The 14,695-nt window shown below is 37.9% G+C and overlaps 1 protein-coding gene across 1 annotated transcript; it reads left to right on the top strand.

The window, feature by feature from the left end:
• The first annotated feature begins 356 nt into the window (after positions 1–356).
• ZUP1 (zinc finger containing ubiquitin peptidase 1) lies at positions 357–12,871 on the top strand. Its single transcript, XM_058173289.1, has 9 exons — positions 357–499; positions 2,275–2,385; positions 3,858–3,967; positions 5,816–5,984; positions 7,149–7,337; positions 10,471–10,639; positions 11,860–12,011; positions 12,360–12,577; positions 12,698–12,871. Exons 1-9 carry the CDS (start codon positions 424–426, stop codon positions 12,743–12,745), a joined length of 1,242 nt encoding a protein of 413 aa, XP_058029272.1. The 5' UTR covers positions 357–423; the 3' UTR covers positions 12,746–12,871.
• The last annotated feature ends 1,824 nt before the right edge of the window (positions 12,872–14,695 follow it).

Here is a 14,695-nt window from a genome sequence, read left to right on the forward strand (position 1 = left end):
ACAACCGTGACCTGGATGACTGAGAATCTCCATATACTGTTGTAGATAAGAGATGTACAGCAAGTCATGAACGGGAAACCATAGAAACCAAATAGTGACAGCTCCCATCCCAGACCAGCGGGCACTACGTAAACCAAAAGGCTACATATAGAACTACGCGCAAGACAAGTTTTTGAGAAACGAGTTTCGACGCTAGTGGAGGAGTTTTGACGTTGCGCTATTGTAAGGGGGCTAAACATACGCAGCTGCACCTATCGCGTAAAGGAACGCCTGCGCGCGGCGCCTCCGCCCTCTGCTTGCTTCGGCACAGCGGCGAGCGCGCGAGGCTTTGCGATTGTTTGGCTTGGTCTTAAAGGGGCGTGGCTTATTTGCATCCCGAGAAGGAGGAGCTCCTCAGCGCTGTTCCCCCCAGGCGGCGGGAGAATGGACGGGTCGAGGAGAGGTCGGCAGGGAAGCCCGCCTGCCGGTGCTCGAGCTGTTCCTCCGTCTCCCCTTCCTGGTGAGTTAGCGGGGGACCCCCGCCCTGCCCGCCCTCGGACGCTGCGAGGCTTGGCGGTTTGGAAAGATCACAGCTGAATTCCGTTTGCTGCTTCCCACCCGCCAGCGCTCTACGAAGGGGGCGAAACGCCTGCCCGGTTGTTGCAGAGATGCAAAGGGTTGGGATTGAAATGTTTTCCCTGGGGAGTGTCGGTTGGTTTTGTTTTTTTAACCGAGTGCTTGGAGTTTGTGCATCCTCCTTTTGCTCTTTCTAATTGCAACCGATCTTGGTTGCACCTTAAGCAAAACATGCATTGAAATAAGAAGGAGGGCTCAGAGAAGCTTCCCTGTTTCCTTCCCCAAATCTATGTCCTCAAAGTGCCCATAAGAATGTGCAAAACACGTTACTTTTGAGTCTTGATCTTGTATCTTTTTACACCGGATACCCATGGCGCCCATTGATCAGTGGGAACACACACCTCGCATCACTTATGAGACTGTGTAAACTGCATCTCAGCACTGTATTTCCTGCCGTTTGTTAAGGAGCTCGTTGCAATGCACATGACACTCTCCTCAACCTGCTTCTTTTCCTACAGCAAACAACTTTGCCAGGTAGATTGGTGGGGCCCCAAAGCACTAGTGAGTTTTTGTGGCTGATGATAGACTAGGGTTTCCCCACTCCTAGTCTCCAACTTAGCGGTCACCAACTGGTGGTCCGCAAGAAAATTTTGGTAGTCCGCAGAAAAATTATTTGCATTTTTTATATTGCACTAAATCAGGGGTCCTCAAACTAAGGCTGCTGGGACAGATACGTGCAATGAACTTTTGTTGCTGCAGAGTCTCCCCTTTCGGGGTCTTTTTGTGTGGGTCAGAAGGGGACAGAAATACCGACTTGGGGTCTGCTTCGGCCTCCTGTTGCAGGGCTTTGGGCGAAGGCCTCATTCCAGTGGGACTGCCTCATGGCCTGGAACTGGCTGACCATCTCAGCCCACTGAGCCTCCAGGCACCTGTACTTGACCTTGCACTCCCGCAGGTCTTGTCTCCGCTTGGAAAGCCTATGCTTGTAGTCCTCAGTGAGATCCTTCTGCTGAGCGTCCTTCTCGGTCAGATCCAATTTGAACTGAGCTGTTTTGTCAACTCTTTCTCGTGGTGACTGCTTAGCTCCAATAACTGCTTCCAGTTGGGGCCCTAAGGAGCCCAGGTGGGGAGGTGAGGAGTGGCTGGGAGGGGAAGGGCAAGTAGAGGCTGGCGAGGCGCCCCTTGATGTGAGTGACATCGAATTGGCCATGCCCAGCCAGTCACATGACCACCTAGCCATGCCCACCCAGCCAGGCATTAGACAGATCATATTATTGGTCCGCGGGATTTAAAATTATGAATTTAGTGGTCCCTGAGGTCCGAAAGGTTGGTGACCCCTGCTGTAACTGATACACCCACCTTGATACAGCAAAAATCTAGCATACTGCTCTGTATAGATTAAGTCAACTGCAATTAAAAATGCCAAACTTTGGCTGCCAGCTGTTTTTGGTGCTTAAGTATGGGTTTATTTAGGGCCACCATTTTAATTGCCATTACTGTATGTCTTTTGAGTAACACAGTTGTGGAAAATAAGTGTGGCTTTTTCACTTGAAATGTCACTACTCCACATGATAACTCTGTCAAATCTGATAGGTCTCTGACACTAAACGGACTCTTAATACAAAATTAAGAATTTAGGGAGTTTGTTTAGCTTCTTTGATTTTTTGTAGGAATGACCAGTAAATCTTTATTTATCCTTTAATTTTTTTTTCAATGCAGAAAGTAGTCCACCTTTATTTGAATGTCCAATATGCCATCTTAGTTGCACCGATTATCCAGTTCTGCAAGAACATGTTGAACTGCACCTAGATGAATGCAGCATTTTAGAAGGTAAAATAAAGGATTCCAAAATAAGACATGTTATCATTTAAGCATGTTTGGCATGATTTAGGAAGTTTCATGCAACTATGAAAGATATAAAACAATATGTTGTAGTTGGAAAGATGCTTCAGTATTGTCAGTAAGCTGTTTCTTGTAACACTGTAGAATGAATTTCATAAATGTTGAAATATACATATAAGATACTCATTTGTATTCAAAGTAGATAACTGTAGCTTAAATAGTTTAAATGGAATTTTTTTAAATAACTGATGCAAGCCTCTACCTCAAAGCTTTTGAGACATTGAGTCAGTTTTTTTCAGTCAAAGGCCATTGAAATAAGGCAATATACATTTTTAAAAGGTTGTAAATTATTTTGTATATAAGATAAAATCTAATAGGACAGTACATATGTGATTAGCAGAATTCTAGTATTGAAAGCTAAAAACAACATTCCTTGCCCCCCATATGAGCACTGAGAACCACATCTCCCAAGTTGCCATCTGAAATATCCATTTCAGCTTTTCCTGCTTCATGCAGCTGAGTGATACCACGTCAGTGCTATAAGAGTTTCATATTTTTTCCCTGCCATTTCAAATTATGAATGCTATTTTTCTTAAACAGGCAATTATATTTTTAACCTTATGTAAACAAATTGTTCTGTCCAGGAAATAAGTGATCAGTCTTTGTTTCTAAAATGGATAATTGCATGCTATTCTGCACCTTCAGAAATTGTGTAGAATTATTCATTTCAAAACAATCTTACAAACATTTGTTCTGGAAGAAGAGAAAGAATATATGGTTCATTTTCCTTCCTCCTGGCATCCACTGGTATCCTCCCCACACTGTTGCATTGAAGCTTTCTGATATCTGAAACAGAGTTTCAAAGATGTAAGGGAAAGATAAATTCCTGAATTCTTCCTATGCTAGTTGGAATGTTGATCTCACATGGATGATGATAATTGAGCATTATTTAGGATTTAAGAGTTAAGTCCCAGGCATGAGGATTATACTTCTTAGAAACAAACAAAGCAATTTGTTGGGAAGAAATACATCTGCAAGTTAATAACTCTGATCCAAGTGCAAATTAGTATAATATACTGATCAAGTTAACCAGTTTGTATATATGAAATACGTGGATGATTTCAGTTTATAATTTCTGTGATACTAGACTGATGAGAAGTAACTAGAGTTTGATATAAGCAGCTATGTATGGTAAATGTTCTAAATAAATATATAAAATTATTTGAATTGTATTGATTAGTTCAGTTTTTCATAATGTCTGTATGAATGTAACGTACACAATTAAGACTTAATTCTGTGCCTCAGTGAGCATAGGTTAATTCTGTGTAAGCATACATAGAATTATGCTGCAAATTTAAAACTGTAGATGTTGCTGAAATTATATGTGTAGTTTATTTTAGGATAATTAGATATTCAATATTTTGAAATACATTAAACTTCCATATTTTTTAACCTAATAGGAAGAAACTTGAATGATCTAGAATTGGCACAGCATCTTCAAAATGAAGAGGATAGGCAAAGAAGAACAGAAACTGCAAGACAAGAAAAGGATGATTTCCAAAAGTTGCAGGTATGATATTAGTCTTTTAAGTGCGTATTTGACAGCCCTTCTGAATAAATAAAGAGAGAAAGTAGATGTGCAGTATGAGTATCTATTTATTCTTCATAGATAAATAGATTGATCTTTGGAAGCAACTGATTAAGGTACAGGTCTGTTTCATAAAAGAACCTCCTAATCAAAACAGGTCTGGGTTGAGTCAATTCCAGGATTGGAGACCATTCAGAAATCTCATGAATTGTGATGGAAGAATGGCAGGATATAAATTACTATATTAACATGCACTTTTAAAGTTACCATATTACGTGGGGGAATTTTTTTTTACAATTGTTTGTACAACACTTCTTCAATCAGAATAGAGCTGGAAGGAACTTTTGAGGTCTTCTAGTCCAATCCGCTGCTTAAGTAGGAGACCCTATTCCAGTGATGGTTAACCTTTTTGCTGTCGTGTGCCAAAAGCAGGGGGAGGGCAGGGGGAGAGTCCAGGTGCGTGCGTACCCACACCCATAACTCAATGCCTCCCCCATGCTCCACCCTCTCCCCCGTACATGTGCGCACGACCCCCCCATGCTCCCTTGTGCGTGTGTGCACGACCCCCCAGCACCCTGTTTTGGGTCTAGCAGGTCTACCTGAAGCCTCCGGAGGGCGAAAATGGCCTTCCCCACCCCATTCCCAGAGGCCCTCTGAAGGCCAGAAATGGCCCATTTCCCAACTTCTGGTGGGCCTGATAGGCCCATTTTTCGCCCTCCCCAGATTCCAGAAGCTCTCTTGGAGGCTGGGGTGGGGGGAAACAGCCTCCCCCACCCTCCCACCCCCCAGAGTCCCTCCAGAGGCTGGAAACAGCCCATTTCCTGACTTCTAGTGGGCCCAGTAGGCCTATTTTTTGCCCTCCCCAGGTTCCAGAAACTTTCCTGGAGGCCTCCAGGAAAATGCCCTCCCAGAGCTTTCAATTAGCCTTTTACTTATCTGGTATCCAAACAGGCCCAGTGGAAATTCCTGGGAGCTGGAACTGAGTTAGGGCAACAGCTTGTATGCCCGAAGATATGGTTTTGCCTTATCTTCAACGTGTGCCATAGGTTCGCCATCACGGCCCTATACCATTTCTGTCCAGTCTTTTCTTAAAAAGTAATGAAGCTTCCAGTAATGAAGCACCTACAACTTCAGAAGGCAAGCTGTTCTACTGGTTAATTGTCCTAACTGATAGGAAGTTTCTCCTTAATTCAAGGTTGCTTCTCTCCTTGGGTAGTTTCCATCCATTGTTTCTTGTCTTGCTTTTTGGTGCTTTGGAAAATAAGTTGATCCCTTCTTCTTTGTGGCAGCCCTTCAAATACTGGAGTACTGCTATTATGTCATACACACACACACACACACCCTCCAGTTCTTTTCTCTAGACTGGCCGTGTCCAATTCCGGCAACTGTTCTTCATATGTTTTTGTCTCCAGGCCTTAAACGTCTTAGCTGCTCTTCATAGCACTTTTTCCAAAGTCTCCAAATCTTTTTTGTAATGTGAAAAGCAAAACTGGATGCAGTATTAATTTGATCTCTTGATTTATTAATAAAGAGGTAGGGCAAGACTTTTCTACCAAAGCTCTCTATAGAATGCTGATGCACTTTCCAAACATAGCTGTCTACAAATAATAATGCACTGAAGCCTTATACAGTTGATTGCTATTCTGTAATTCAGCGATAAGTGTTCCTAGCTGTCTGCAGCCTAATACCTCAAGTTGTTTCTAGAAAAACATTCCTAGTCTGATGCCCTCCCTGGATTCCATTCAGCACGGTCAGTGCTAGGCAGTAGGGAAGCTATGATCCAAGATATCAGCAATACACACCCTTAAAAGAATATTTTGTCCACCACAGAGACAATATGGTTTAGATGGTTCTGGAGGGTACAAGCAACAGTCACTAAAAGCCATGACAAAAGAAGTGGATTTCGGAAGAATGCAACCATCTGAATATCACAGGAGAAAAGCTGATATGTTGGAATCTCTGGCTTTAGGAGTTGATGATGGAAAGACAAAGACCTCAGGTTAGTAAGTGCTTGCTTTAAAACCTGATTCAGATGTCGAAAAGGGATTATTTAAATAGTCATTCATCATTGAATATTGTGATACTGTGTAGTATAGACTCATTTAAGAAATCACTGTTTTTTTTCTTGCACTCTCAAATTAATACAGTAAGAATATAAAATATTCTAAAAGTGGTGATTCTTACAAACTATATTAAGGATAGTGTTATCAAAAGTATTTACTCCTTGGAGATGTAATGCCTTCAGATAAAATAATATGTATGGCTTAGTTTTTCATTTGACAGTCATGACAGTCATCATATGTATAGTTTTTCTTCCTCTGAAGAAAGAACTCATTTCTCTTTCCAGTTGTAGAAACATTGTCATTACTGTCAGGTTGTATGGTAGGCTCTATTTGTTCATCTGAAAAGTTATCCTTTATGAATGTGTCTCCGTTTCTGTCTAATTTATTTTTATCCATAATTAAATTGCTGCTTTAATAATGTAATTGTTTCAAGTAGACAATATTCAATCTAAATAAAGATATCCAATGATGGCATCCGTCAGAAAAAGTTTTTTCCCCTTGCCTAGTCTCCTTAATTAGCTACTTCATAAGTAGCCATTATTTTATTAAAAGGGGATATGTTTGAAGACACATCCATAGGCAATAGCAATAGCACTTAGACTTAGGCTTCATGGCCTAAGTGGTTTACAGAGGCAGCATATTGCCCTCAACAATCTGGGCCCTCATTTTACCAACCTCAGAAGGATGGAAGGCTGAGTCAACCTTCAGACAGTGAGCATCAAACTCCTGGCAGTGAGCTGAATTAGCCTGCAATACTGCATTCTAACCCACTGCGCTACTACAGCTCTCTAGTCTGGACCTGAAGTATTGTTCTAAAAGGCTTGTGTTATTTTAGCATTATAAGGCTTGTGTTGTTTAGCATTATAAACTTTCTTATAATTGTTGCAATAGGAGTTGAATTATAACATTGATGGATACATCTTTGGAAGACCTGAAAGGACAGGTTGAGAACAGATAATCTGAAGAATCATGTAGGTGCTAAAGGTCAACACTGGCTTGATAGGTACATAATCAAGTTGTATCTTGTAAAACTGCATAATTGAATAATTTGTAAATTAGGCTAATGCAATATTTCTCCATTTCCATCTTTTTTAAACTAGGAATTACTGAAGCGCTGTGCCAATACTATCAGAATGAATGCAAAGATATAAAGCACGTGTGGCTTTCTACAGGAGTGGATCACTTTCACTGTTCTTTTGGAGACAAAGGCTGGGGTTGTGGTTATCGGAATTTTCAAATTCTGTTTTCTTTTCTTTTGAGGAATAACTCCTATAAAGACTGTTTGAAAGGTTTGTATTTTTGTTACCTAGTTTTCATTGCAATTAAAGAAATCTACTTCAGACTAAATTTGCATAGGGTCCTCTGTGATTTAGTATTCTTTTGATTCTGACAGGGAGCATTTAATTTTGGGAAATTTCTCAATATTCATAAATGTTTTCCAGGAAGAAATTTCTTCTCATCTCCTAGATCAGACCTGTCAGCATGTAGATATCCCCAGTTCTGACATGATTTTAGCATGCTGTTGTGATACTTGTTGAATGTAATTGAGTAATAGCAAGAGACAATACTTAAAAAGAAAGGGAGTCTTCTAAATTGGAATTTGTTTTATTCAGTTGTATCCAGAGCCTGCAGACAGGCAACTCTTCTAGAACAACTTCAAATTTTAGATTTTCCACATTCCTTTAACAGTGTGAAGATTTTATTTAATATTAAACTTTTATAATATTTTATACTATTGTCCTTACTAATGTAAATGGCCACTTTGGTTTAGTAGTTAAGGCACCAGGCTAGAAACTAGAAGACTGCATTCTAGTCCTTACTTAAGCAAAGGGTTGAAATGCTGCCAGTTCGGGCGAACTGATAGTGATAAAAACTATCGGTTCAAGCGAACCAGTAGTAAAAAAAAAAAGCTACCAATTTGATTGAACTGGTAGTTTAAAAAGCTACTGGTTCGGGTGAACCGGTAGTTAAATTTTAAAAAGCTACCAGTTCCTCCAAACTGGTATTTCCAATGATCAGTTGTGTCGCGGGGTTTAACTTTGCTAGAAAGCAGGAAAGCTAAATCGCGCAGCACAGCTGTTCCCTCCCTCACTACTTACCTTCCCTACTTACCTTCCCAAGCCTTCTTTTGGTGTGTACTTTGCATGCATGCGTGTGCGTGTGTTTTGTGCACGCATGCGCACGCACAGTGCATGCTTGGCGCGCGGCCCACATGCACGGCCAGTGAACCGGTAGCAAACTGGTTCAGATTTCACCATTGCTTAAGCATGAAAGCTGACTGGGTGACCTTGAGCTAGTCACACTCTCAGCCCAACCCACCTCACAAGATTCTTGTGGGGAAAATAGAAGGACGTAGTACTATGTATATTTACCACTTTGAGTTATTTTTTAAAAATAAAGGCAGGATTTAAAAAAACCTAAATAATGGTTTGCCACTGCTAGTGCAGTATATAAAGTATTAAAATATTTAGACAGTTCAAAATATCAATGATAAAACCCTGTTGGAACAAATTTGATTTGAAGAACTTTTTAAATGCAAATAAGGAGGTCAGTTCCCTCAGTTCATTAAATAATGCATAACAGAGATCATTTTGAACCAAAGGGTGGGAGGGGAGAAGAAGAAAACAAAAGACTGTTAAGCACCAGCATTTTTGAATAGAATAGAACAGAATAGAATAGAATTTTTTATTGGCCAAGTGTGATTGGACACACAAGGAATTTGTCTTGGTGCATATGCTCTCAGTGTACATAAAAGAAAAGATACGTTCATCAAGGTACAACATTTACAACACAATTGATGATCAATATAGCAATATAAATCATAAGGATTGCCAGCAACAAGTTATAGTCATACAGTCATAAGTGGAAAGAGATTGGTGATGGGAACTATGGGAAGATTAATAGTAGTGCAGATTCAGTAAATAGTCTGACAGTGTTGATGGAATTATTTGTTTAGCAGAGTGATGGCCTTCGGGAAAAAACTGTTCTTGTGTCTAGTTGTTCTGGTGTGCAGTGCTCTATAGCGTCGTTTTGAGGGTAGGAGTTGAAACAGTTTATGTCCAGGATGCGAGGGATCTGCAAATATTTTCACGGCCCTCTTCTTGATTCGTGCAGTATACAGGTCCTCAATGGAAGGCAAGTTGGTAGCAATTATTTTTTCTGCAGTTCTAATTATCCTCTGAAGTCTGTGTTTTTCTTGTTGGGTTGCAGAACCGAACCAGACAGTTATAGAGGTGCAAATGACAGACTCAATAATTCCTCTGTAGAATTGGATCAGCAGCTCCTTGGGCAGTTTGAGCTTACTCAGTTGGCGCAGAAAGAACATTCTTTGTTGTCCTTTTTTAATGATGTTTTTGATGTTAGCTGTCCATTTGAGATCTTGCGATATGATAGAACCCAGAAATTTGAAGGTTTCTACTGTTGATACTGTGTTGTCAAGTATTGTGAGAGGTTTTTTGCAGCCCTTTTCTCAACTTTCCATTCCTGGATTAAGGTTAAGGCAAACAACAATTACACTGCCATCAACCTACATATTCTTGGGGATAGCGCTTCACTTATTTTGAAGGGGGAAGATATTATTTATTTATTTATTTATTTATTTATTTATTTATTTATTTATTTATTTATTTATTTATTTATTTATTTATTTATTTATTTATTTATTTATTTATTTATTTATTTATTTATTGTTTCAATTTCTATACCGCCCTTCTCCCAAAGGACTCAGGATGGTTTACAGCCAAAGTAAAAACAATTAGTACAATTTTTAAAACCAGTTTAAAAGGAAAGTTTAGAGTTGGTTGAAGAACTTAAAACCAATAAAACCCCTATATTATCCCTATAGGTCTTTTCCAGTCTCAGTCCAAGATAAATTTCCTCTCTTTGATATTATGACTGTTGACAGATATATCTGTCAGTCAAAAGGAATTACAGGTAGTCCTCAATTTACAAGAGTTCATTTAGTGACCGTTCGGAATTACAACGGCACTGAAAAAAATGACTTTTGACCATTTTTCACACTTATGACCATTCTAGTATCTCCGTGGTCATGTGATCAAAATTCAAATGCTTGGCAACTGATTCTTTTTTTTTTATGGTTGCAGTGTTCAAGGGTTTTAGGACTTTCTGACAAGCAAAAAGGTAAAACCAGATTCACTTAACAACCATGCTACTAATTTAATAACTGCAATAATTCACTTAACAGCTGTGGCAAGAAATGTTGTAAAATGGGGCAAGTTTCACTTAAACAACTGTCTCATTTAGCAACAGAAATTTTGGGCTCAGTTGTTGTCATAAATCGAGGACTACCTGAATTTTCCAAACTAAGGACTGACCCATTCCATAGTCTCTGAAAACAAAAATTCAATGTAAATTGAAATTTCCCTTTGAAAGATTTTAAATGTTATCTTCTTTCTTGTTTAGATATGTCACAAGTTCCTTGTATTCCAAAAATACAAACACAAATTGAAGATGCCTGGAAAGAAGGTTTTGATCCCCAAGGAGCTTCTCATTTCAATAGCAGATTACAAGGAACTAAAGCATGGATAGGAGCATGTGAAATTTATTCAGTCTTAACTTTTCTCAAGCTAAAGTAAGTGTTGACTTACCCAAGGAAGTCTTAATTCTGAGCCAAATATTTCAATAGTATCCAGTACTAAAGACATTTTTATTTATTATGAACTGTATCTTTTCATTTCATTAATAATTGAAGAATAAAACTAATAGTTGAAAACAACTATTAAAAATATTTAAAAAATTAAAAAATAGTATCAGGGTAAAAGAATTTATTACATACATGACCTAGCAGTTTCACACAAGGGGATGGTATAAATCCTTAAAATTAGAGAAATCCTTTTGTAAATACAAACTACCAATGTGAAAATGATCTTAAAAGCCAAGATTAAGGCATTTCCACACTGCTGACACCCAGTCTTCACAGATAATCAAATTGCATTTAATAATTTTCTGACCTCCCTCCAGGAAAATACAGACAACAAGGGTTAAAAAGTATTGCCCCTTGTGAACTGGTGTGGATCCTTCGTTCCATCTCCACCTAGGCGAATAACACATAAAATAATAAAATAAAAATAAAAGAGCCAGTTTGGTGTAGTGGTTAATGTGCTGGTCTAGAATCTAGGAGACTTGAGTTCTAGTCCCACCTTATATATAAAAGCTGGCTCGGGTGACTTTAGGCAACTCACTCTTTCTCAGCCCAGCTTACGTCACAGGGTTATTGTTGTGGAGAAAATAGGAGAAGGAAGGAATATTGAGTATGTTCACTGCCTTGAGTTTCTTACAAAGTAAAAAAGGCAGAATAAAAAAAATGCATTAAATTACACTTCCTTCTATGCCCTTGTTTTCTGCATGGGTCTGGTGAGCAACAGTGACCTCAGGCTAACTCTGCACTTGATCCCTCATCCCTGCTAGGCTGGTGCTTTCCAACATCTCTCCCGTCCTGCTTTTTTCCCCTTCAAATAATTTCCTACCAAGTCACTAGGAGCAGAAAACAGGATGAATCAGAACTCTTTCCGAATAGAAAAATGAATTGTCCACAGTCTCAAAAGAGTTCCTATCTTTTAAGAAAGAAAAATTAAAACGGGTATTTGTATGGTTTCATGTATCCTGCATGGCAACTAAGCCAGAAATTAATGGGCTCAGCCACTGAATATAGTTGACTTTGTAGAATCACAAGGGTCTGATTTTTAATCGAAAGGCAGAATTATTATGCGCATAGAATTTTAAAGATGCCAGATGGCATTTACAGAATGCATTATCTGGCTATTTATGGAGACATTTTAATTTAATTTATAGGTGTCAAATTATTGACTTTCATCAGCCTACCGGCTCTTCTGGTACACACCCTCGTTTGTTTGAATGGGTATTAAATTATTATTCTTCAGGTAAAGATAGCAATGGAAAGGTTATGAGTACTTCCAAGCCACCAATTTATCTGCAGCACCAAGGTCAGTAGAACTCTGTGCCGGATTGATTTTTTGTAAAATATTTCTGAAAACAAATTTCCATTCTAGTGATTTATTCTCCATGACAATTCTCTTACAAGCTATTTGAATGATACTTCATCATGTTAAAAGCAGAGAATCTGGAATATTCAAATTTCTGGTTTCACATTTCCTGAACATAATTTGGTGCAAATCATTTCCTGCGACTATTCATGTAAGCGGATTTGTTCCAAAAACAAGATGTTTAGATAAGCAGCAGATCAGTATGGCTCATTTGCACTAAGAGGTTTGTAATTCTTATTTACATGTATACTGTGCATTAATATGTTTGGTTTTTGCCATTGAAACTAGGTCATAGTCGTACCATTGTTGGAATTGAGGAAAGAAAAAACAAAAGTTTATGTCTACTAATATTTGATCCCGGCTGCCCTTCAGAAGAAATGCAAAAACTCTTAAAAGGCATTGATGGGAACAATCTAAAATTATTTCGAAGACTTCCAGGAGGCTTAAAGCATAAGCAATATCAAATAGTGTCTGTGGATGGTGTGCTGACAGAAGAGGAAAAAGTTGTAAGTATTGCAGAGCACAATCACTGGATTAATTTTTACTGAATTAGAATAAATATAATTGTTTCTTTTAATTGCTGTACTGTACTAACTTACCTATTTTATGTGTCTCCCATTTACAAGGCTCGTAGGCAGGCTTCCCAATTCTTCATAGCACAGAAAATTCCTTGAAATAAGAATATCTGAAAAATGAAGGAAATTGAAGGCTGCAAAGGAGATCTGTTCATACAGGTTGTTGAGCGATGTACATAGCAATTTTTAAACATTTCAAAATAAATATCGAAATACTTATTCTTATGTATGATTCTTGCATAATGTTGAGTTACAAATATTATATCCTATGTTACTATGTCATTACAGCCAATTTTTTTTATTTATTTACTTGGACTGGATGTGTGTTTTCAGTCTACATGAACATTAAACTGATCTCTATTTTCAGTATTCTAGGGGGATGCAAATCTTTTCCTGTAACAGTACTATGAGCCCAAATCAAGACTATTCGTAACTCTCAGGTTTCCAAATCAGTCTCACATCTTAATTTTTAATAGCAGGAGAAACTAAAGTCCTTTAAACTATTATTGCTAACAGGAAGATGCATTTGAAAATTAACCTAGTAGCAACAGAAATTACATCCTACTTATCACTGGTTATCATGATTATAATATTCTGTTTCTCCAGATCATGATTTATGTATATCTTATTTAATTAAATATATTGGAGGGGTGTTTCCTCAATATTATTTTTCTTTTCTTTTTTTAAAAAATTTTTTTATTACTTTTTTCCAACAAACAAAAAAGAAAATACATTATTACACCCTTGTGCTATACATAAAAAAAGAGGAAGATTTGGGTCTTCGGATATGTCCTCATAATTGCCAAAATCCACGTTCTCGAGGTACAGGTACCGAAGCGTCCAATTTTCCAAGTGCATAGTCCACGAATGGTTTCCAAGTCTTCCAGAAAATATCTTCTTCTAATTTTAATATCACATGTCATTTTATCATTTAAGGCTAATTTCCACATTTCAGAATTCCACTACTCTATTCTAAAAATCACATCTAATTTCCAATATCTAGCTATTATAATTCTACCTATTATAATCATAATTCTAATCAATTCTTTTTCATATTTTGTTAATTCTATTTCCTTAATTACCAACAATAATATAGTTTCCACTCTCAATATTATTACTTTCCCCATCATTTCAAATATCATTTTCTCCAATTGTTGCCAAAACTTTTTAACCTTGTCACATTTATACCACATATGTTCATAAGTCCCCAATTCCATCTCACATCTCCAACATTTTTTACTAATTTTTTTATCCATTTGTGACAATCTTACTGGAGTCAAATACCATTTCCAAACAACTTTATAATTATGCTCTTTATCTCAATATTATTTTTCATGGATGTAATAACCATTCAGGATCTCAAACCTGAGAGTTTAAAGGTGAAGAAATTAAAAACTCTTAAAGGAGATTCTGCTAAAGATCTGGAATCCAATACTTTATATGTCTCTCTTCTTTAATGTACAGTTCACTTTCATATTTTAGAGAACACATAATTGTGCTTTGTTAGCCCTTCAAGTAATCCACACAACAAGTGTAAATATGAATGTTAACTCTGTTGTAAGGTTACATTAACAGAACCTTCCAAAACTGAAATAATTTCTCCCATCTTCTTTTACTCTCTGGAAAACTAGGGAGGATCACTTTTGAAACACTTCCCATGCCTCTCCCCTTCTGTGGGCCAAGACGTCTTTTACACACCAGTTTACACGCTATCTGCAGCTCTTCTTCCTGGCTTCCAATGTTATTCCTTTTACATACCCATTACAGCTTTGAGAAGTGAAGCCTTGTAGTCCTTATGTGAGTAGTACAATGGGCAGCATTGATGAAAGCTAGGATTCTAGAAGTGTGCAGAGGGATGAAAAATTGCTTGGGCATGTAAATATATCGGGCTTCCTATAGTCAGGTGGTGAAGGACAGGAGTAGAACAGGAAGACTGATTAGATTATGGTTATGTAAAGAAGACAGAAGAAGAAAAAAATCTTTTGATTGTATGGGTAGTCTGTAATAGAGAAGCTATTCTCTTGAAGCATTTCAATTCAAATGCAATAA

The sequence above is a fragment of the Ahaetulla prasina genome, chromosome 1 (assembly GCF_028640845.1).
Source record: "Ahaetulla prasina isolate Xishuangbanna chromosome 1, ASM2864084v1, whole genome shotgun sequence".
In the NCBI taxonomy this organism is placed as follows: domain Eukaryota; kingdom Metazoa; phylum Chordata; class Lepidosauria; order Squamata; family Colubridae; genus Ahaetulla; species Ahaetulla prasina.